Source organism: Cervus elaphus, chromosome 30 (genome assembly GCF_910594005.1).
Source record: "Cervus elaphus chromosome 30, mCerEla1.1, whole genome shotgun sequence".
NCBI classification, from domain to species: Eukaryota; Metazoa; Chordata; class Mammalia; order Artiodactyla; family Cervidae; genus Cervus; species Cervus elaphus.
Window position 1 is genome coordinate 36,402,094 of NC_057844.1, and position 22,066 is coordinate 36,424,159.

At 40.5% G+C, this 22,066-nt stretch overlaps 2 protein-coding genes across 8 annotated transcripts in view; one reads left to right on the forward strand and one right to left on the reverse strand.

Moving 5' to 3' along the window:
• PSPC1 (paraspeckle component 1) overlaps window positions 1-14,013 on the forward strand; it is a 73,489-nt gene extending 59,476 nt beyond the window's left edge. For 2 of the 5 annotated variants that reach the window (XR_006338786.1, XR_006338782.1), the window contains 3 exons: window positions 9,661-9,754; window positions 10,403-10,510; window positions 11,589-11,806. The gene's annotated coding sequence lies outside the window, so the exon portion shown is untranslated. Of the gene's footprint in view, window positions 1-9,660; window positions 9,755-10,402; window positions 10,511-11,588; window positions 11,807-12,103; window positions 12,615-12,840 lie in introns of those variants that run through there. The other 3 variants (XR_006338785.1, XR_006338784.1, XR_006338783.1) reach the window with 3 other exon arrangements.
• MPHOSPH8 (M-phase phosphoprotein 8) overlaps window positions 11,634-22,066 on the reverse strand; it is a 45,599-nt gene continuing 35,166 nt past the window's right edge. For all 3 annotated transcript variants that reach the window (XM_043891537.1, XM_043891536.1, XM_043891535.1), the window contains exons 8-14: window positions 21,528-21,668; window positions 20,809-20,895; window positions 19,535-19,689; window positions 17,691-17,845; window positions 16,068-16,195; window positions 15,261-15,344; window positions 11,634-14,866 (exon numbers count right to left, since the gene is read on the reverse strand). In XM_043891537.1, coding sequence (XP_043747472.1) covers window positions 14,825-14,866; window positions 15,261-15,344; window positions 16,068-16,195; window positions 17,691-17,845; window positions 19,535-19,689; window positions 20,809-20,895; window positions 21,528-21,668 — 792 coding nt within the window. In that variant the 3' untranslated portion in view covers window positions 11,634-14,824. The remainder of the gene's footprint in view (window positions 14,867-15,260; window positions 15,345-16,067; window positions 16,196-17,690; window positions 17,846-19,534; window positions 19,690-20,808; window positions 20,896-21,527; window positions 21,669-22,066) is intronic.

Genomic DNA, 22,066 nt, shown 5'->3' on the forward strand with positions numbered 1-22,066 from the left:
TCATAAAAATCAAGAGGCCTTCAAATACTATTGATGCATAAACTAATCCAGTGTATTTTGAGTTTTTTGAATAATATGCATCTAATACACAAACATGGAGATGCAGATTGGTGCACAGTGAAACCTTCTTGCTGCTGTCTACACATCACCCAGCTTCCTTGTCCAGGAGCAGCCATGGTTACAGTTTCTTGTGCATCCATCTGGAAGGTTTTGTGCATTCACAGCCATGTTTGTTTACATTCTAAACACAATACGTATACAAGTACACTATATACTTCTATTAGTCATCTCACAGTATTCTATTTTCAGTTTTCTAAATGATCCTTCACTCGTCTTATACTTAATTGGTAGGTCATAGGTATGTGTACCAGATCTTTTGGGGACTGTGTTTCATTGATTCTTTTTTTCTCCTGTTATATGCTCTGTAGCATGTTGTTGGGTACACAGAAGAGAGACTGCGTGTGAATATACCTGTAGGATAAAATTTCTACTAGGTGAATCACTTGGTCATTGGGTATGTGTGGTTTTGGGATCTTCTTTTTTTTTCTTTTGATTGTGTGGGGTCTTTGTTGCTACGTGGACTTTTTTCTCTAGTTGTGGTGCTTGGGCTCCTCATTGTGGTGGGTTTTCTTGTTGAAGAGTATGGGCTCTGGGGCGTGGGTTTCAATAGAGAACACAGGCTCAATAGTTGTGGTGCAGGGACTTAGTTGATTTGTGGCATATGGTATCTTCCCAGATCAGGGAATGAACCCATGTTTCCTGCATTGGCAGGCAGATTCTTTACCACTGAGCCACCAGGGAAGCCAAGGTATGTGTGTTTTTAACGTTTTTTTCCAGATGCTGCCTGTCCTTACTGTGGATAGTGACAGCATTACCCCCAGCAGTCCTTAGCCAACGGCATAGGAAATAATGGCATCTTTGCAAATGTTGATAGGAAATAATGGCATCTTTGCAGGTGATGGTAAAAGTCTAGGAAGAGAAATTATATGATTGAACTGGGGAGAGCTAATGGGTCAGTGTATTCTTCGTGATAGAGGAGAGCATGTAACTCAAGTTCTGAAATCTTCCATTTTTAAAAAAATCGTACAATTCTTCAGTGACAAGAGTGAACATTATTCACAGTGGTGTGCTTGACTTGAATTTCACCTCTTAAATAGCAAGAGTAGGAAGAACTGGGAATTCTTTATTCTAGAAGAATCCTTCCCCTCTTTGCTGTTGATTAAAGTTTCACTTTGAATTTAAAATCTGATATTACTTGGAAATACTGCAGGGGGAGATAATACTTCATTTATAAACCAAAAAGGGTGGAGTCCCTAAGCTGTATTTTAAGTTTTACATAAAATTAATAAAATGTTTAGAAACACTTGTGTTCATTCCCAAAGGATTACAGTTTGTTATTCAGTGAGTTATTATATAAATTGAACATTTTATAACAGTGAAATGACTTTTTTAATTAAAAATTTTCTGTCTCTTCAGTTCAGTCGCTCAGTCGTGTCCAACTCTTTGCGACCACATGAATCACAGCATGCCAGGCCTCCCTGTCCATCACCAACTCCCGGAGCTTACCCAAACTGATGCCCATCGAGTCAGTGATGCCATCCAGCCATCTCATCCTCTGTCGTCCCCTTCTCCTCCTGCCCCCAATCCCTCTGAGCATCAGGGTCTTTTCCAATGAGTCAACTCTTCGCATGAGGTGGCCAAAGTATTGGAGTTTCAGCTTCAGCATCAGTCCTTCCAGTGAACACCCAGGACTTGTCTCCTTTAGGATGGACTGTTTGGATCTCCTTGCAGTCTGTCTCTTAAGGTAGTAATAATGACATGTATGTTGTATACCCAAGGACTGAGTAGTTTGCTCTTTGAAACGTTGGAATGTCCTTGGTCACAGGTCACTTTCCCAGTATCTACTGTCTTGATGAGTGTTCTCTCCATGGTGTTCTGTTCCCTCATGCGTGGTCGTTATTAGTGCAGGTGAGCAGTGTTATTGAACATGTGGTGTGGCCGTGCTGGTGCTGGGGCTGCAGCTGGGATCCACATCACTGGGGGCGGTGGGAGGAGGCTGGTTTGTCCACTTAGCCAGGACAGCCCTGGAGGTTTTCCTGAGGAGGTGGTGGCTCTTGAGCTGATAAGAATGACAGGAGGAGGAGGCTTGGGAGGTTAGATGTTGAAGGTGAGCCCTGTTCAAGCTGAGGGGTACCATTTATAGCAAGGAAGGGATTGTGGCTGGAATTGAGTGAACCGAGGGTTCTCATCCCTCGTTCCCCCCATTTTTGTCTGATTGAAGCCCTCAGCTGTCCCATTCAGTGAAATTTTAGCACTACGGATAGCTGTTTGTATATTGTATTTGTGCTTTATATGTAAAATTTAAAATTTTTACTGACCAACTAATTTTCTCCCTCTTGGGAACAGTTCTGACTTATTGAGAACACAAGACTAGAGTCATGTGTGTGGAGGCCACGAGACTTTCTTGATGAAGTGAGAAGCCATAGAAAAGGCTTGGGCTGGGCTGGGCAGTGATGCGACCTGGTTTATGGTTCAGAAAAGACATTACTTTGCCAACAAAGGTCCATCTAGTCAAAGCTATGGTTTTTCCAGTAGTCATGTATGGATGTGAGAGTTGAACTGTAAAGAAAGCTGAGTGCTGAAGAATTGATACTTTTGAACTGTGGTGTTGAAGAATACTCTTGAGAGTCCCTTGGACTGCAAGGAGATCCAACCAGTCCATCCTAAAGGAAGTCAGTCCTGAATATTCATTGGAAGGACTGATGCTGAAACTGAAACTCCAATACTTTGGCCACCTCATGCGAAGAACTGACTCATTGGAAAAGACCCTTATGCTGGGAAAGATTGAAGGTGGGAGGAGAAGGGGACAACAGGGTATGAGATTGTTGGATGGCATCACCGACTCGATGGAAATGAGTTTGAATAAGCTCCAGGAGTTGGTGATGGACAGATAAGCCTGGCCTACTGCAGTCCATGGGGTCGCAAAGAGTTGGACATGACTTTAGCGATTGAACTGAACTGACCTGAAGGGCTTGTAGAAGCTCATGAAGGACTTGACTGAAGGGAGAGCCCAGGATGCAAGCAACAGGCAGACCAGTGACCAGTAAAGAGAGGGGAAGGAGAGCTGGGCTTGGTCCACACAGGCTACTGATGACTCGGATGCAGTGGGCTCAGCTTTGATGGTCGTGGGTGTCTTGTCCACTGTTGAGGGGAGCTCATCTGTGGGCCTCAGCAAGGTTTTAGCCAGGAAATGACAACAGTGGAGTCTGATTTTCAACCTTGAAGCCATTTAAGTTTCCCATTTTTCAGTCACTTGGATGTAGCTAAATGATCCCACAGACAAATTTAGAGTGTTCAAAACTCCAGATTTGTTTCAGCTTTTTGTTTTGTCTCAGCAGGAACGTGCCCCTATATCTTGTGCCTTTCATTCCAGACTTTTTTCTGGGGCGGGGAAGGGGGGTGGGATCCGTTTAAAAGCCTGCCTTCTCTTTTTTTGTTTTATTGCAGTAACTGCTCATGCATTAGTATGTGAAGAGTTTCAGTTGAATTCTGTTTGGAGTTAAGTGGTTCTAAAGCAGTTTATTGAGGGACACTGCTATGAGTTGAGGCTCTAAAGGGGTTCTTACTGCCCTGCCCACCTCGCTTTGTGAAATCAGTTAGCAGGCAGCTTTCCAGGCTTGCACTGGAATTCCTGGAAGTCACAGTGAGATTTTTTTTTTTTTTTTCTCAATTTATAAAGTCACAACTTTTATTTACTTCAATTTTAGTAAACCTAAAAACCCTGGGGTCTTAAACAAAACCTCTTGATACAAATCCTGTACTTTCCAACCCTCAGGCAGAAATGCAAGTGAAGTCGCTCAGTCATCTCCTACTCTCTGCGACCCCATGGACTCTAGCACACCAGGCTCCTCCTTCCATTGGATTTTCCAGGCAAGGGTACTGGAGTGGGTTGCCATTTCCTTCTCCCACAGTGAGATTTTTTAAGTATGTTTTTGTAAGCCCTCATGGTGACCAAAAATGGGAAATGCGATAGCACATATAGTCTAAAAAGGTACTCAAGGGAGTGCCGAGGTGCCCACACATTTCTGTAGTTCCTGTGTTGCTTTGTGAAGGGTTGTGGGGTCCTTGGCCAAGTGGTGGGACATCAAGCAACCCTCCTAGCATTTGCTGAGGTGAGCATGTTGCATGTTCAGATGTTGTGGAGACATAAATAGTTTGAGAAGTGAGATTTATGATGGATGATTTTATGGGTTTTTTATGCCTTGTTTTTGTGTTTTCTAGTCATCTAGTTTGTAGAGTGTGAATTTCTCAAACTCCCCGATAATAAAATTTTGTGCTCTTAAAAAATGTGACACAGGATTTTTTAAAAACTCCCATTTTTAAACTTTTCAGTCCCCCCCCCCCTTTTTTTTTTCCTCAGAAGAAATTGTTGGAATCTTGTGCAGTGCTTGTGAAAAGAGCATTAAGACTTTAATCACCTCAGTGTATTGAGCTGGCCAAAAAGTTCATTTAGATTTTTTTCTGCAAGCTGTTACGGACAACCCAAAGAGACGTTTTTTGGCCTGCCAAATTTTCAGGTAAATACTATTTGGGACACACTAACTGAGAAGCAGTTCCTGTGAGAGGGGCTTGGTAGGTGGCACCCAGAGTGAAAGCGCGTCTCTGAGATGGTGACCCTCCAGCCACCTCACTGAGGTCGCTCAGCACCTATTTCCACCTTGTATTTAAGTGGATTTAAGTAGATGATCGACTCACAACAGTGCACATTAAACTTGTTTGATGTTTTGGGGTTGTAAGAGTTGGACACAACTGAGCAACTAAATGATGTCTCCTAAGTACAGCATTGTGATGTTATTCACTGCATGTGAATGCATAATGGGTTCTGCAAGAAATGCTTTTCCTAGTTTGTTCATTTACATTGTATCTTCAGTGCAAGTTAGATGCTGTGTTTAAGTGGTTTGAAGTATATGTTGAAAAAACTGTTGACTGTCATTTGATAGTTCATTCTATTTCCTTTTCATTATATGTGGACATGGTTAATTCGTGAAGTAACTACTGTGGAATCCTTTTGACAGTAATGTATTTGGAATATTGAATTTTTAAAGAAAACAGTGGAGGCTGAACAAGCAATGTCATCTTGAGAAAAAAACACAGTTTATCGTTGCTGTAGCTGAACTTGCTTTTAAAACTTAACCTGAGTATATGATCACAGAGGCCGGTTTTCTTTGACTTTTTTGGGGAGGGCACTTGAGAAATGTTATCACAACCCGATAATGCTGCTGGGCTTTTTCCCTGTAAAAATTAATTTTCTTGCTGTGCTGAGTCTTCCTTGCTGCATGTGTTTGTTTTAGTTCTGAAGAGCAGGGGCCATTCTCCAGTTGGAGCGCGCGGGCTTCTCTTGTGGAGCACAGGCTCTGGCATGCACAGGCTACAGTAGTTGCAGCTCGTGAGCTCAGGCGTGTGGTGCAGGGGCTTAGCTGCCCTGAGGCATGTGGGTTTTCCCAGACCAGGGGTTGAACCGGTGTCCTCTGCATTGGCTGGCAGATTCTTAACCACAGGACCACCAGTGAAGTCCCTGGATTTTTTTTTACTTTTGTTTTGAAGAGTTTTGCTTTCTCTGTTTCAGGGTTTGTTTTTTAACTTGAAATGCCTTTGTAGGAATTTGGGAACATAATTAAGCTTGACAATTTTCAGTGGTGGTTTTCAATTCCAAGTCTTTTTTTTCTCTCATGACAATCGCTTTTGCACATATGGCAGATACATACAGATCTGGGCCCTTCATAAAACTGCTATGAATGTTCTTCTGCAAATTAGTTATACATTTCATCTTTCATGGTGAAGATACCTAAAGGTGGAGTTGCTGAGTGTTGCGTATGAAACAGCCAAGGAGTTTTCCAGAGGTGCTTGGCCTTGTAGCCTGAGAGCAGTGATGATGCCTGCAACTCTGCATCCGTGCCAGCATCAGTCCTGTCGGTTTTCACTGTTGAGATGCAGGCGCATTACGTTTCCCTAGTAACTTCTCATGTTGATTACCTTTTCAAATAGTTTTGGCCATTAAGGTACCTTTTTTAGTGAAGCACATTTGCCTTTCTTTTATCATACTCTTAATTGCTGTTTATAACTAGGTTGTGTAAGTTTCATTACTAGCTGATATAAAACTCACTGATCTGTGTATATAACCTATGAGATATATATATATATATATTAAGTACAGATAGCTTTATTAGAATTCTGAAAAGCCAGATGATGTTGGGAATCCAAAATTGAATGTTTTTATTACATATTTTTGTATAGTATCAGGTGAAAGATGAAACTTATTAGTTGAACCTTGTGATATCTTCTGGCATGATAACATGGGTGGAAGATCCATGAACTTGATAGAAAATCAAAGCCTTAGTTTTTTTTTTTTTTTTAGTTTTCTTTTTTTATTGCAAATTTTCAATCCAGAAGTCATGAAAATTAAAGTCATGTTGAGAAAATGTCTACCTTCTAATGAATTCAGTCAACTGAAGGTGTATTTTCTTGTATCATGTATTCATCAGTTGAAATTGTATTACATCAAAAAGCAGGAAGAACTTGTAAATATATGTATTGTCATGTCTTTAACAGATTTACTGATTTTACGTTTTCTTGGAAAATAATGATTTCTGAATTTTTGGTATACTGTTCTCTTAATCACAAACTATTTCTCTATAGTCTTTGAAGATACATTCTCTTTAAGCAACAAAGAGTGTATTAGGTAACAGAATGAGATTATTTCAGTATATAGTACATATTTTGCCTGTTGTAAATTGCCTGTGTGGTAATAGCCTTTGGTTTATTGTTTTAGCACCTGTTATCGTGGTGTCTTTGCCATCAAGGCAGAGGATCATGTTTGGTTCTGCATAAGATCACAGAGGGTGACAATCATGAGGATGTCCCCTTCTTCACAACTACAAACTTCAGAATTTCTCAGAAGGTGTTTGTGAGCTTGCTAATAAAGAATGTGATTCCTTTGTGGTTCAATACCACAGGAATCTACTCCAGAGGAGAACATTACCTTTGAGGGTGATTTCTGGCAAGGTATTATTTTTCACCATGAACCATTATTAAAATCCTATTTCTTCAGTTTTTACAATTCATTTATTGTAATTGGAAGAGCTTTGTAGAGTATTCCTCAACCTCCGTATATGTTGAATTATGTAGTATTTATCTTCCATAGTTATTTCTTGCAATGTACTATTATTTCTGTATAATTTATATAATAGACTATGTAATATATTAATGATTGACTTGTATACTCAGTGGAAAATGAGAATGTGAGTACTCATTCTCATTGGTACATAGTTGACTGTTAGGAATATGCCTTCTGTTTTTTAATCTTTTGTTTCTTTGAGAAAAGTCATCAGAAAAGTGCATGCGGTATTGGCCATTCACATTTCTGACTGTGGTTGGTTGGAGTCTTTTTTTGTTTCCACTGTTACCAGCCATTTCAGATGTGCTGGCATGGAATGTAAAATCAAATATTAATTCTCACACAGCTTTTTTTTTTTTTATTTTAAAGTAACTCTGCCTATGATTTAAAAAAAAAATTATGGGTGCTTTGTGCTGGCGAGTGGGGGCTAGTCTTCGTTGCAGTACTTGGACTGCTTATTGTGGTGGCTTCTCTCTTGATGCACGTGGGCTCAGTATTTGTGGTATGAGGGCTTAGGTGCTCCGTGGCATTATGGAATATTCCCAGACCAGGGATCAAACTTGTGCGCCTTGCATTGGCAGGCAGATTCTATCCACTGTGCCACCAGGGAAGACCTTACAAAGTTCTGATTGAGCCAGTTTTATCTTTAAATTAAAAACAGACCATGTTTGTCACATAGTTTTGGTATAGTTACAGCTTCAGATTTTAGTTAAAGACCTTTTCCTAGGGAATTCTCTCGCAGTCCAGTGGTTAGGACTTGGCACTTTGACTGACAGTCCTGGCTTTGATGTTTGGTTGGGGAACTAATTTCCCACAAACCTTATGGCATGGCCAAAAAATTGTTTTTATTTAAATGCAATTGTTGGTTGATTTTCACATTTTGAATATTCCTCAGGATCAGAAAATATTAGAAGTATATCAAACTTCTACATATCCTCAGATTCTTAACTCCAAATTATGAGCATCCCTGAATGGATGTGGGTAGCGGGACACCTGTAAAGTGTCTTACTGGTGTTGGTTACAATCCAGTGCAGAGTAAATCTGGCCACATTTGGTATGAGACTACTTCTTCATTATTTTGGTTTTTGTTTTTGTTTTGTCTGTGCTGGGTCTTCGATGCTGCGTGCAGGCTTTCTCTAGTTGTGGAGAGTGGGGGCTATTCTCTGGTTGTAGTGGCTTCTCTAGTTTAGTTGGGGCATGCAGGCTTAGTTGCCTCATTGCATGTGGGACTTCCCAGACCAGGAATTGAACCTATGTCCTTTGCATTGGCAGTGGATTCTTAACCACTGTACCACCAAGGAATCCCAAAGACTACTACTTTACACAAAACTCTAGCAGTTTGTTTTTTAATATTGAATTAAAGGATTAAGGTAAACCACCCTTTTTAAGACTGGCAACTAGCACTTTCTAACTTCTGGAGAGTACCTTTTTAGTTTTCAGTGTAGTTAGTGCTTTGCAAAATTTGTGGGTTCACTGAAGATAATTAAAATCTTTAGTAGTCCAGGTGTCATTGTGTTTGTAATAATTCAGTAATCCAGATGTCCATATATTTCCATTTTTCTTCTCATCCTTGATTTTACCAAAGGTAATGTATATATAGGTAATACAGTTATAAAACTAATGTAGAATGCTAGCTGCAGATGGAAATAATATAAAACATAATTTTTGTTGATTTATGGCATGATTTGCTTGAAAAAACCACAGACCCTGTTTGGCTGTGAGTCTGTTTCACATGCAGGATTTTCACGTAATTTTTGCATGCTTTTGGCAGGGAGGGTGATACTTCATCCAATTCTCAGGTAATCTAAGACCTAAATGGGTTTGAAAAGTACCAGTTGAGGATAGTTACTTCCAGTATATTTGGGTCACTAGTAGTAGTGAACCCAAAACTAGTTATTTACTTCTCAATTATAATTGTGTACTATGGCATTAGTATTTCAGGGATGCTATTAAGACACATTTCATAGGGATGAGGTTAACAGTAAACAAACCTGTACCCCTGCAGAAAACCTGGAGTGCATGCTGTCTTGGTAGGTAAGAAGTCATTTGATGGAGCACAGCAGGTTTTGTGTGCCCTACCTTGGAACAAGCCAAATAACATTTTGTAGATAGAATAGGAATCGGGATCCTACGTAGGATTTTGTATTACAAGTGTCACAGGCTGTGATGAGGGACCAGCAGTCCAGACAAGAGAACCTATCTATGGAAAATGGAAATGGGACACTTTACCATCTAGGATTTAAGTGTTTTCTCTGCTGCCAAAACACAAAATTGAGCAGAATTTTAAGTCAGTTGATGTTCTTTGACGAAACAAAATAAAATCTTGACTGAATGGACATAATCAGATGAGGCAGAGATTTAAATGGCGTCTTGGTGGAATTTAATTACTGTCGTGGACTGTGGGAAATAAGAGAACACTTGTGGTTTTTAATTGATCATTTAAACTTGTTTTTAAAGGGCTAAATCTGATTTTATTGTAATCCTAGGAGAAAAGGAAACATGGATGAAGCTACCTGAAATTTGGCTTCCTGTGTGAGCCCGAAGTTGCAAGCTGAGGAAAATTTGCCAGTGTCCTTTCAGGTCAGCCAGCACGTGCAGTCGCTGCTCATTTCATCTTCCCGGTGCCAGGACTTGCTGAATGACTTGGTCCATGTGTTAGCATTAGTAGAACAGTTTGTGGCCGAGTTGAAACCTGTGCTTCTCTGTTTTTGTATGCGACTCGGGGGGTTTCTGCCCTTTTCTTTGAGGAAGACTTGAGGTTATTTTTAGCTCCAATTTCCCCCCACTGGTAGTAATATACTGATTTGTCTTTAGGCAAGACTGGACAGAGAATAGAAATGCAATGAACATATCCTATTTACACAGGAAAAAGGTTCCTCCTGTTTTCTAGTGATTCTCAGGCTAAAATTTTAGTCTCGTGTTCCTTAGGAAAGTGTATAATCTTACTTAAAAAAGGGCTCAATATCGTAAAATCATTTTCAAGCTGGGACATGAACTCCGTTTTTTCCTTGCTGCTTTCCACCTTTTTAAGAGGATTTTAGAAACAGATTTTCTAATATTTTGTTAAATTATACATAAAGTTCTTCAGAATCATTCACATTATGTGATCATTATGACAGAACTGTCATGATGGTATATTGTCATCCTAATAGATCCCCAAAGTATTAAGGATATTTCTTCCCTCACCCCCACCCCTAATCTGGTGATTTTCATCTGTTCTTGTCACAGTGGTCTTGGGGAGCAGGAATGTCAGCCTTTCCTGAGCACAGCTTGTGAGATGAGACCGATGGCATCAGACCACTGGCTTAATAGGGTCCCAGGGCATCTGCATCCACAGTGAGTGAGAAGCACTGACCGGTGTTACACCTTTGGGAAATGTTACCTTTTAAAAGCATCTGAGGTCTCATGGACACACAGTATGACAGCTGTTTATCAGGCTGTTATCCAGCCCTGGAATTACATTGGGTGGTTGTTCTCAAAGCTCCAAGTCAGAATCACTATCACCTGGAAACTTCCTGAAAATGCCAATTCCCAGCTCTACACATTGTCTGCTGAACAGGATCTTGGGTGGGATCCATGAATTTATTTTTTAAATTTTGGATACACCACATGGCTTATTGGGATTTCAGGTCACTGACCAGGGCATGGCAGTGAAGGCACTGATTCGAAAGCCCTAGACCAAGGAGCTCTACCCTGCCTGCCGCCCCCTTTAAAAATTCAATATGTTTTACTTTTAAAAACTCTTTTCACTGATCATCAGTTATAATTGCCCTTTGAAAAAGCCCTTTGAAAATAGGTTTACAGAGAATTACTTTATACTCTGGGTGTTTTGTTGGCATTAAGTTTTCAAAGTGTTTTGGTATGTAGGTTCCTTACTTAAGTAAAAAAATATGGGTAAGAAAAAAAAACCCTATGTACATAGGCCAACTGTGCTGTGATGCTGAAGATATGGTTTTATATGGCCAATCTACTGCTTTTCATTGTAGACTTTATTTTCTGGTCAGTGAAAAGAAACTTCATTCAAGGAAAACACTAACTTTGACAGTTAAATAAAGTGGAAGATGTATATTTAATTCTAGAAGGAAGAAGAAGGAAGTGTCTTATTTTTCCCTGTCAGAACAGACTGCTGGGCCCCACTCTGTGACTTAAAGGCCCAAGAATTTTCATTTCTTAACAAGGTGGTACTGCTCTGGGCTAGGGATCTTGTTTTCCAAACTCTTAAGGGTACTTAATCTCTATATACGAGTTCACAACAAAATACTAGTTATAGAAAGTTTTATAGGTCAAATATATGACTTCAGGTCTTAAATTCTATCCTAGCAAATTATTTATAACAGAAACTTGTTTTTTCTTTAGAAAAATATATACTATTACTTACTATTTTCTAACAATGAATTTACCTTTTTTCCCCCAGGTCAAATCATTCTGTGGAAGAAATGAACAACAAGGGAGAAATGAACCAGAAGAATCTTGTTTTATTTTTCAATTTATTACCACTCCATTATAAACAACCTGTGGATAGATGAGCAGTCATGACACTTTATCCAGGTTTGTTTTCCTCAATTGTATACCTTCCCCTGGTACACTGACAGACTACCACAGACCCACCCCCTGGAACTAGAAATTGTAGATCTAAAAAAAAAAAAAAATCCCAACTAACCTAACAGTTTTGGGTTAGTCCCCATCACAAAGGAACTACTTATAAATTTGTCTTTGTTCAAGTGAGAAGAATCCTGTCTTTACCAACATGTATCTTGGCCCAAGGGAAGCAAGTAGTGAGACATGAATCAAGACAGAGGCCGTGGTAGAGCTTCAGCTTTTTCCACAAAAACTGATGGCAGACAGGAGGGAGGGTGGTTCTTGGGGAACTCAGGGTGAGTATGTCTTGACTGAATTGTGGACCTCACCAATGTTATTACCATTTTCCAGCCCATGAGTAAAGCTCTTCTGTACCAGTTGGGAGAAGTCAGGCCTGGAAACGCCAGGTTTGGCTGGAAAAGAGCTTCATCACCTACAGGTCAGCAGAGGGAAGTGGTATAGATGCCCTCAGTGGCCTGAGCTTACCTAGCAATGTTTTTCAAAGTAACTTAAAAGGCTTTGTACTGTATTATGCTGTGAAACAGATTTTACTACATTCATGAATTTTCTAAATTCTCAAAGACTTTAAAAATTATATATTTGGCCATGTGGGATCTTAATTCCCTGATTGGGGATTGAACCCGCACCCCCTGCATTGGAAGCATGGAGTCTTAACCACTGGACTGCCAGGCAAGTCTCAAAGTTTTCTGAATTCTTATTTTATAAATCACTTTTTGTTATTCTCATATCTGTGTCCTACTGTTGTTATAAGGCATTAATTAATCATAAAATGCTCTAAAGTCTGTCAGCTTTCTGTATGCTAAAGTCTTACTACTAAATAAACTAGTAAATTCTCACGTGACAACTCTGGAAGTTTAACAGTTCCAAGTAGAATTTTAAAAGTAGCACTTGAGATTCAAGTGCAAACTTCCTGACATTCCACTGAAGAAATTCTAGTTCAGATGAGAATGTCAACCGTAACTCCCCATCCAACTATACTTCAGCATTTATTCGTAGGTATGTTAGGTACTCCTCTTTGGTGCTGGGTACCGTTAACAAGGATGTACATAATGTGCTTTCTTTTGCAGCCACATTCATGAGAGTTGACCAGGTCTCTGGTAAGTTAAATTGACAACCCAATTCTGCATTATGTCTGTACCTCAGTATGTACATTGGAAAGTAGTAATTGCTGAGGGGTCATGGTTTTTAGAGTTAGGAGAAAACTGAAGAAGAAAAATGTGTACTAATTGGTCTTCAGTGAGTCTGGATAATGAGCAGTGCAATCCCATTTGTAGCTGAGATCTCCTGTGGCCCTAGGATGAAGCTCAGTTGTAGTTATGGGGTTTGAGATGGCTTTGGTTTCTACTCATAGTAGTAGCAGCAAATCTGCAAACCTTTGCTAAGGTACTGCTTGAGAATTGGGTTTTTCAGAGCAATCATTATACACACATATGCCAGTATTAAACTGAAGGATGTGATCTGATCAGCTGCCTTGTCAGTTGGGAGGTTCAAGACCTCATCATCCTTAAGCCACAAGGGTCAGAATTTCCCCACCCAAGGGCACATGTGCTTAGGTTCACCTGCTACAGAGAGAAGTGAGTTTAGATGAAAGCAACTATATTAACCTGCATGGCTCTACAAGTGGTTATATTCCCAGTGCGCTTGTGCTTGTAAAGGTGTGCTCTTAAGATAACAGGAATGTTACAATCCTGGACAAAGTGCACTGCTGCTGACACAAATCTCGCAGCTATGAAGTCAGATGCAGAGGAGTATAGGATCCAATACAGTTGAAAAGTCTAACGCAGGTATTGCTATTGCTAACCCAAACACATTTCACATCACCTTTTTGCTGAAGGTCCTGAGACTTGAGATAGAAAATAGAAAACATTGTATTTTATTGAGGACACTGTAGGAAAAGTCAGTTTAACCCTGAAATGTCTATATAGTGTATGTGGTTTGCTCTAACTATCCACAGGTTCTGTCTGCATCTAGGGCACAAAAAAGTTCCCCAAAAGCACACCAGGAACCCCCTACATAGAATTAATATTAATACCTAGCATTTACTTTGTTTTAGGTACTGTTAGTCCAGAGATGATTAAAAGTAAAAGGTGGGACTCAAAGGGGTTAAATGCAGATACATCATTTCATATAAAGGACTTGAGCATCGGGATTCTGGAACCCAGTCCCCTGTGGATGCTGAGAGAGAGGACATATGCGACATTTCTGAAAATTGTTCATTAAAATTTAACTCAATCATAAAACCAATCAAACTTAATGATTTTATACATTTCTATAATCCAGACACCTTGGTTTATTAGTCTGTCAAATATTTCTTGAAAGAATGGAAGCATTAGACCTGTGGGAAGTCACTTGACAGGAGGCACAGTGTGGCTGGCCTTCCCAGCATTCAGAATAAGCACAGACCATCTGATGACTTGGGTTCACGAACAAGGATACAGTTCACATGTAATTATCACCTTTTATGCCTCATGTTATGTCCCAGTTTGTTTTTTCTGCTATATCTCAGATTCTGGTTCATTTTCTTTGCAAACAATAAAGGATAACTGCAGATATACAAAAGCTCTCACAGGATCTATGTCAACAGCTTGTTGGAAAGGTCAAACCTTCCTTTAGTCTTCTTTACATTCGCCCTACTTTGAGGGCTGCAAACTCACACCTTATCTTAGTGCCTGGATAACTTAATGTAACATTCCTGCTGGGGGTTTTTAACACAAAAATTCAGTAGAGCTAGTAAAAAAATTTTCAAGTTAAAAAAAAAAAAAAGTTTTAATTTTCTTAAATAATCCTCGTATGTACCATTCCACATTGTGGAAAAACATAGTCTGGACACAACATTGAGATTTCAGAACACTTGCACAAATACTTACATCTGTGTTTATGTTAGACCCACTGTGTCCCATCTTAACAGACTGTAACAAATGACTGGCCTTCAATGCAAGAGGCTTACAGAAGAAACTTTAAATTTGGAAATGTTAGCTGTGCCAGAATTCCAAACTGCTTCACAGAGTATTTAGAAATAGGTCTTAAGAGTAATCTTCCAATTCTTTCTGGTCACTGTAGCTGTACTCTGTATGCACCTATTAGCAACTTAACCTGTTGAAAGAAAAAAAAAACAAAACAAAACATATATTTCTAGTTTCCCTTAGAAACTAAACATACATTTCTCTCCCCTTAGAAGAGAGGGGAAAAAACCCTGTCTCTTTGGCAGGATTCTCAAATTGGTTATCAGTGTAGTGGTTAGATTACCATTATTTTAATTAAAGATTCAAGTACTTGTAATTGAATTTTTAGGTTACTCCTTTATTCAGTCTAGCTAATGATCATACATGTGGAAATTAAATATCAAAGTACAGAACATTCCCTACGGCTGTGTACCATGGACTTCAGAGAGTTGAGCCCATCTCAGATCCAGGCAGGAACACAACGGTCCTGAAAACTTGAAGAAACACCCGAGCAGTGACACTAGATTCAAGGAAAGGATTCTCACCTTAGCAGAAGGTGCTTCCGTCAGCCTTATGAACATTTTATTGAGGCCTGCCACAGGGCTGAATGAGTAAACAAAATGACTGTCCTGGGGAAGAGAGCAAACCAAAGATGAGCATTTTCGCAGACAGCCATCTCTAGAAACAGTCAGATTCCAGACATCTTTAGACTCTCATTAGAAATACACACATTTTGTTTGTATTTCTTTAGGCAACATGCTGTGATTACTTTTCCCTTGACTTAGATAACTTAGATAACTGGAAAATCTATTCGAGATAAATCATTAATATGTATCTGGCCATATATATTTATAGCATGAGTATTAAAAATCTTCATAACCAGTTAATTTTAATTCAGCCTAAGGACAGACTTTTGTATATGGCAAAGGTAACAACAAAGATTCTTCAAGGGCATTTTTAATTTAAAAAAATTATAAAAAATATTTTAAAAAAATATTAAAAAAAATTATAGTAAAATGGTCACTATATAAAAATCAAAATTATACTAAGATAACCTAAAAAATGATTCATTAAAACGAAACAAATACAAGCAGCACAGTGTTTGCATTGGGATTTTTTGAAACATCAACAGCATGCTTTTCTTACTTTTTGAATTTTAAGTGAACATTTGTTAATAATTATAATGCATTTAAAGGTATATTTAAAATTAGTTTCTAGACCATGAGAATTTTAAAACAATTTATGATTATGATTGGGTTATTGTCATTTCCAAAAACTGCAATTAACAGAAGAATTTATAGGTCATCTCTGCTTTTGATTAGAAGAATGTACTGTGAACTACGGAGACTTACCAGAAAAACAGGAAGTTGAAATTTATCATTTAAAACAACAGCTTGTACACTACATGGTCCACAGAGGCGAGCAATGACCTCTTTACCCAGAAAGTTTGCATGGAAGATAAATAGCAGGACGCCAGAGCCTGAATTGAGGAGATGTAAATACAGATTTTAATTTCCATCCAAAGACAGCACTTCGCAGAGCTTGAGGGCATCATGAGAGCCTGAGTGCACAGGCCATCCACATGGGAATCCTACTAGAAACATGTTCATGAAGGTCATGTTTATGTTCCTGCCAACCTGAGTGACTAGGATCCAGGGACGGAGTGGTCCTTAATCCTAGTCTGACAGACACATACTTGATCCAAACAAAGAGTATGACCAAGGGACTCTAATCAATTTGCTGGCATTTGTTTCATGGTTATCAATATAAATTGTTTTCCTTCAGTTTTAAGAGCTACACGCCCCTCAAGATACCAAGGTGAATGTCTGTCAAACTTCAGTACTTTTAAAGGTGTTGGCTGAAAGTCCTGGTCTGGCTGGGGTTTTGAGAGCATATTGAGGAGACCATATGCTGAGTCTCAACAGTGAGAATAGCCAGGTATCTTTGGTAAGATTTCAGTTGAGTAGAAAACATTGTTAGTGGTTGCAGACATTGTGCATGTGCAGAGAAAGCCATGTGTGACCCAGGGCTGTCCAGCTGCACCAGAGCACTGGTATGAATGCCCAGCCAAATCCACAGTTGACTAATGACTAAGATGTTAGAAATGACTGGCTTTGATTCGTAGAGCTGTAGCTTAAGTTTCCATTAACATATTTAAACAAAACATTTCAAACCAGTTGATCCTAAAGGAAATCAACCCTGAGTATGTATTAGAAGGACTGATGCTGAAGCTCAAATTGTTTGGACACCAGATGTGAAGAGAAGACTCACTGGAAAAGAACCCTGATGCTGGGAAAGACAAGGCAGGCAGAGAAGCGGGCAGCGGAGGATGAGATGGCATCACTGACTCCATGGACTTGAGTTTGAGCAAACAGTGGGAGATAGACGAGGACAGAGGAGTGTGGCATGCTGCAGTCCATGTGGTTGCCGAGTTGGAACACGACTGAGCAACTGAACAAGAACAAACAAAAGCCAGAACCCAACCGAATTCCCACCTTTCAGGTCAAGAGAGTGCGGTCTCCACTCCATATACTTGGCACCCATGGCCATGGTCTCACTTGCCAAGTAGCTGTTAAGCATAAACTCATAGGAGGCAGGACTGAAATTCTTATCTCTTACTAATCAACTTTACAATGGGGCAACACATTTTCTTTATTCTTGATCTCTTTAAAAGGGCAAGACTCAGTGATAATAAAATTCAAGAAAAATATTGATTCTGGGCTTACCATGTTGAAAGCTAGATTTCAGTAAATTTTAATAAAAAGTATTAAGACCCAGGTTCTATACTTCTAAAACAAGTATAAAGACTGCTGTGGACTCCTCAGGGTCAGCTACGACGGTATCGGCTGCATTTTGTTCTTAACCTATTTTATATATTTAGTATACATGATGGAGTTTGTTAAGGTTTCCTTCAAAGAAAAGATTATTAATGTTTATAATGTCACATTTCAAAGTGGGAGAAAAACAAGGCTTACCTTCTGGTATAGTCTGTGGGGGTCTGTAATTGAAATCCATTGAGAAATCTGGCCCCTCACAGAGGCGATGGCATGCTATTGGGAAGACTGGCTCCAGTAGCGCAAGACGTGCTTCAAAGTAATCCTTGATAGTTTCTTCAGCAACTCTCGAAAGTCTAATAAAAAAGCAGAGTAAAAGCTGTTCATGTAGGAGAGAATCTTGAGGCACAGAACAATCAGACGAGTGAAGCCTCCTCAGAGCCAGCCTGAAAAACTGCTGTCCCTTGCTTTTTGTTCTGAGCACTCCTATAGGACAAGGCACACATCTGTCTGTCCTAGATGTCCTCTCATTCCCCACCCACCGAGTCTTCTGCGTTGTGCCAGGCACACAGTTGGAACTCAGCACATACTCGTCAAATGAGTGCATGAATGATCAAGGAGAATCAGAAAAGAAATAAGAATTCTGCTAGAAAATAAAGCTAAGAATTGTCACATACAGTCTTGTTATAGTACTTGGTTTAGAAAGCAGTCAAAATGATTGGTGCTAATTCAGAAAGTATTTTGAGACTATCTGGTAGGTAAAGTGTAACTGACCTGACCCAAACACCTCCTGCCACCTTCCAACAGATGCTCTGCTTTAAGGAGCATAAAATCCCCAAAACTATTTAGTCACAGATGTGAAACAAAGTCCAGCATGCCTGGACCCCCTCAGCTGTGGGCAAAGCAGGCAGACTAGTCTCCTTACTTGGTGGCCACCTGTAACCAATACCTGGCTGCTGCTAAGGCTCTCAATGATGGCAGCCCAGGTGGCCAGAAACACCCCCTTTTGCCTTTGTCTCTTTGTCTGAAATTTGCCTATATCTGGAACAGAGAATAACCATCTTTCAGGCGTGAAGATCCAAGTCCTATCTTACCCTTGGTGGGCGAGTACAAGAGGGGCTCTGCTACCTGACTGAAAGCACCTCACCTACAATAGTACTGCTCCTGAAGCTCCTGTTACATGTGAGCAAGAGAAGTAATAAAAAGCTACTAAATTACTTAATAAACTTCCAATAACATCTAATGATTTTGAATTCATTTGAAAATGCATGAACTTGAATAGCTAAACTGTGATAATTTCCAGACAATGTAATAACCATTCAGCACTAAAAAGAAACAAGTTTATCAGGCTGCGTAAAGACACGAAGACAACATGAATGCTTATCACAAAGATGCAAACCTGGAAAAGGGCATATACTGTGTGAGTCCAACTAGCAGTAAAAACATCAGTGGTCTCCAGGGTTTGGGCAAGTTGAACAGGTGGAGCACAGAGCATGTTTTGGGTGGTGAGATGAGTGTGTGACAGGGCAATGGTGGGTACACGTCATCACACCTTCGCCCAAAAACACAGGATTTGTGACACCAAGTGGAACCTGGGGGGGATCTAGGTCAGGAGGATGTGTGGGTCAGCCACAATGGTGGGTCCCCATCACTGGGGGTCCATTGACTGTAACAGCCTCACTGCCCAGGGTAGGACAATGCATGTAGGAAATCGCTACTTTCCATTCAACTTCGCTCAGAACGTAAAAACTGCTCTCAAAAATCACCTTTCTTAGAAACAATGAAGTTTAAATGGTTTTAAGAAAATGTTTGGAAGCCAAGTTGAGTGTAATTAAGATTTTAAGATGATACTCCTAGATAGAACGGCGTTAAATTTGAAGGTTTCTAACTCCTCAATAACTTGCAGACTTTGTACACCACTTTTAAAATTCATCTTCTTAGACCAGAAACCCATCATGACTTGTACTTGACTTATCTTTTTCTGAGCGGTTACATACACATTGTCCATTACATGTCCCAACAGGGCACACTCCTCCCACACTTACGTCTCTAAGTGGCTCTTCAGCAGGTCGTACACCAGTACGTTGTTGCACTGCTTTGCAAAATGCAGTGCACTGTTCTGGTGCTTTGACAGAATATTGCAGTCAGCTCCACATTCAATGACCAGCCGGACGATGTCTGAGTTTCCTCTTTTACAAGCCTGTGTCCGGAGTAAAGGAGTAAAAATCACTCAACCGTGATCAGTGTCTGTTCCTCTCAGCTGAGAGTTCTCCATAGAGAAGGACCCCTGGGGTTGGAAACCGGCTTGGAAGTAGACCTCCTGTGGTCCTCCTGCAACTCTTGCTTCTCTGCCATTTCCCTCCCAATTCGACTTTCTAGCCTGCCTCTCTCCTGAGCTTAAGATTCACATTTTAAACACCTGAGCACTTACAGTATGTATAAAAATCCTACCACAAGTCTGCAAACCAATCCATGCCATCCACTGTAATAGGGGATGTTACATAGCAGCATCAAAGTCCAGCCTCTATTCTGATTAAGTCTTTCTCGAAGTTTCTATGAACCAAAAATGAAACAGGAACACCAGCAGCAAACAAGTTTTAACCCCAAAGTGTGGAAGAAGAACGGCAAGAGTCCAGCACAGCCTCAGGGTCCTGCCCACGGTGAACGAGGTGGTCCTGACCATCTGCCTGACTCAGGAAAGGTCAGAAGAGGAACTGCAGCCACCAGCCCTTGGTGAGCACTCCCTTCATGGATGAGGCAGGAGCCACAGCGTCCACAACGTGGTCACGACCTGCTGGGTGGACAGCACCTCAGGCCAGAAAATCTGGAGCTGTGGGTGGGGGGTGGGGAGCTGCTCCAAGCTTCCACAATCCATGCACAGGTGAGGAAACCTGAGGCCAAGGAGATGAAGTCACCAATGGGAAGGAACGAATCCCCGTCCATCTGCTCCATGCCCAGGTCTCTACAGGGCACAGTCTGTCCCCTTCCACTGACATGGTTCATCCCAGCTGACCTAGATCTTCAGGATGCAGCTGAGCCAGCTGCCAGGTTGCCTCCAAGGCTCAGCTGGAATCCACAAAGCTTAGCCACCAGGTTACAGAGCCCACAACTCCCTGTGCTTCCTCTCATCACACCCAGTAACTCCGTCTTTCTGGGTCTGTTTCTGTCACTCAGCTGCAACCCCTTCAAGTCCACAGACAGTCTTGTCCCGGTTGACCACCAGCCCCAGTACAGTGGCAGTGGGAGGTCCTGTGGAGAACATGCTCCCGCGGGGGAGGGTATGGGGGGGTGTGGGCAGTGCTCCCAGGGAGGCATTTACCTTCATTAGCGCCGTCTCACCGTTGTTCTGCTGGACGTTTACAAAAGCTCCTGCTTCCAAAAGAATAGCCACGGTAGTTAAAAAGTTCTGTTTAAAAAAAAAAAAAATGGATTTAATCCCCTCAAACTCTTCATAAGTAAGATATTTCAAGATGTTTTGAAATTTCTAGCCATCAGCAAAAGTACTTAGATTCTATCTCATGCAGGGTGGTGAATACCACAGACTACTGCTTCCGCTCCTCTCTCCCGACCCCCGCCCAGGGTCCCAGGAGAGTCGGGGGCTGCATGGAGCGGCCACTCCCACTGGCACCCTGCACAGCCACACACCTTCTGCCAGCAACTTCAACCTCAACTTTAACCACTGGCTTCAACATAAAGAACCTCTTCATCTCAGTCCTTTAATAAGATAACATGGAACATTTTAATTAAATTATTAACCAAAGGGACACTTTAGAAAAGATTTTTTAAAAATCTAAGAACTAAATCAATACCTTAATCAATACCTTAATCAGAAGTTCTTTTTCAATACAAATCATCTCCAACTAGATGGACTATATTTGGAAATTTCAAAGTACGACTGTCAATAAAAACACTGATTTATGACAAGTCATAGATGAACTGAACTAAGTTATGTGACTGTGTGACTGGCACACTGCCCGGCAGACACAAATTCTGTCTCAGTCCCAAGGCTGTGGAAGCACAGCATGCCAAGTGGCCCACCTTCTCGGCGGCGTGGATGAGTGCCGTAGTCCCATTCTTCTGCCGACCATTCACCTTCGCCCCCTTCCTGAGGAGCAGCCTTAGCAGGTCGTCCTGCCCTCCTGCAGCCGCGAGCATCACCAGTGTCATCCCGCTCGAATCCTGCGTTGGTTTTGTTACACACGTGGTACCAAAAGTGTGGGAGAGAAAGATCCCAATGAACATAATAAGATGATTCGTATGAATGCATCTAAAATAAATGTACAAGAACTACATGAAGAAAAAAACCCAAAGAATTTTAAGAGAAGAAATGAAGAGCTGAATGAATGAAGAGTAGATACATTCCTCAAAAAAAAGACTCAAAATGTAAAAATGTCAACTCTGAGCCAAATTAATCTTTTAAACCTAAAAAATCCACAATTAAAACAATAAAACTAAAAAGAATATATAAAAATCTTTTCTAAGCAAGATTAGATGACCAAAAGCCATAAAGGAAAAGATCAAATGATGTGACTACCTAAAAATAAAAATGTCCCCAAGCAGTAAGACTCAAAAACGTA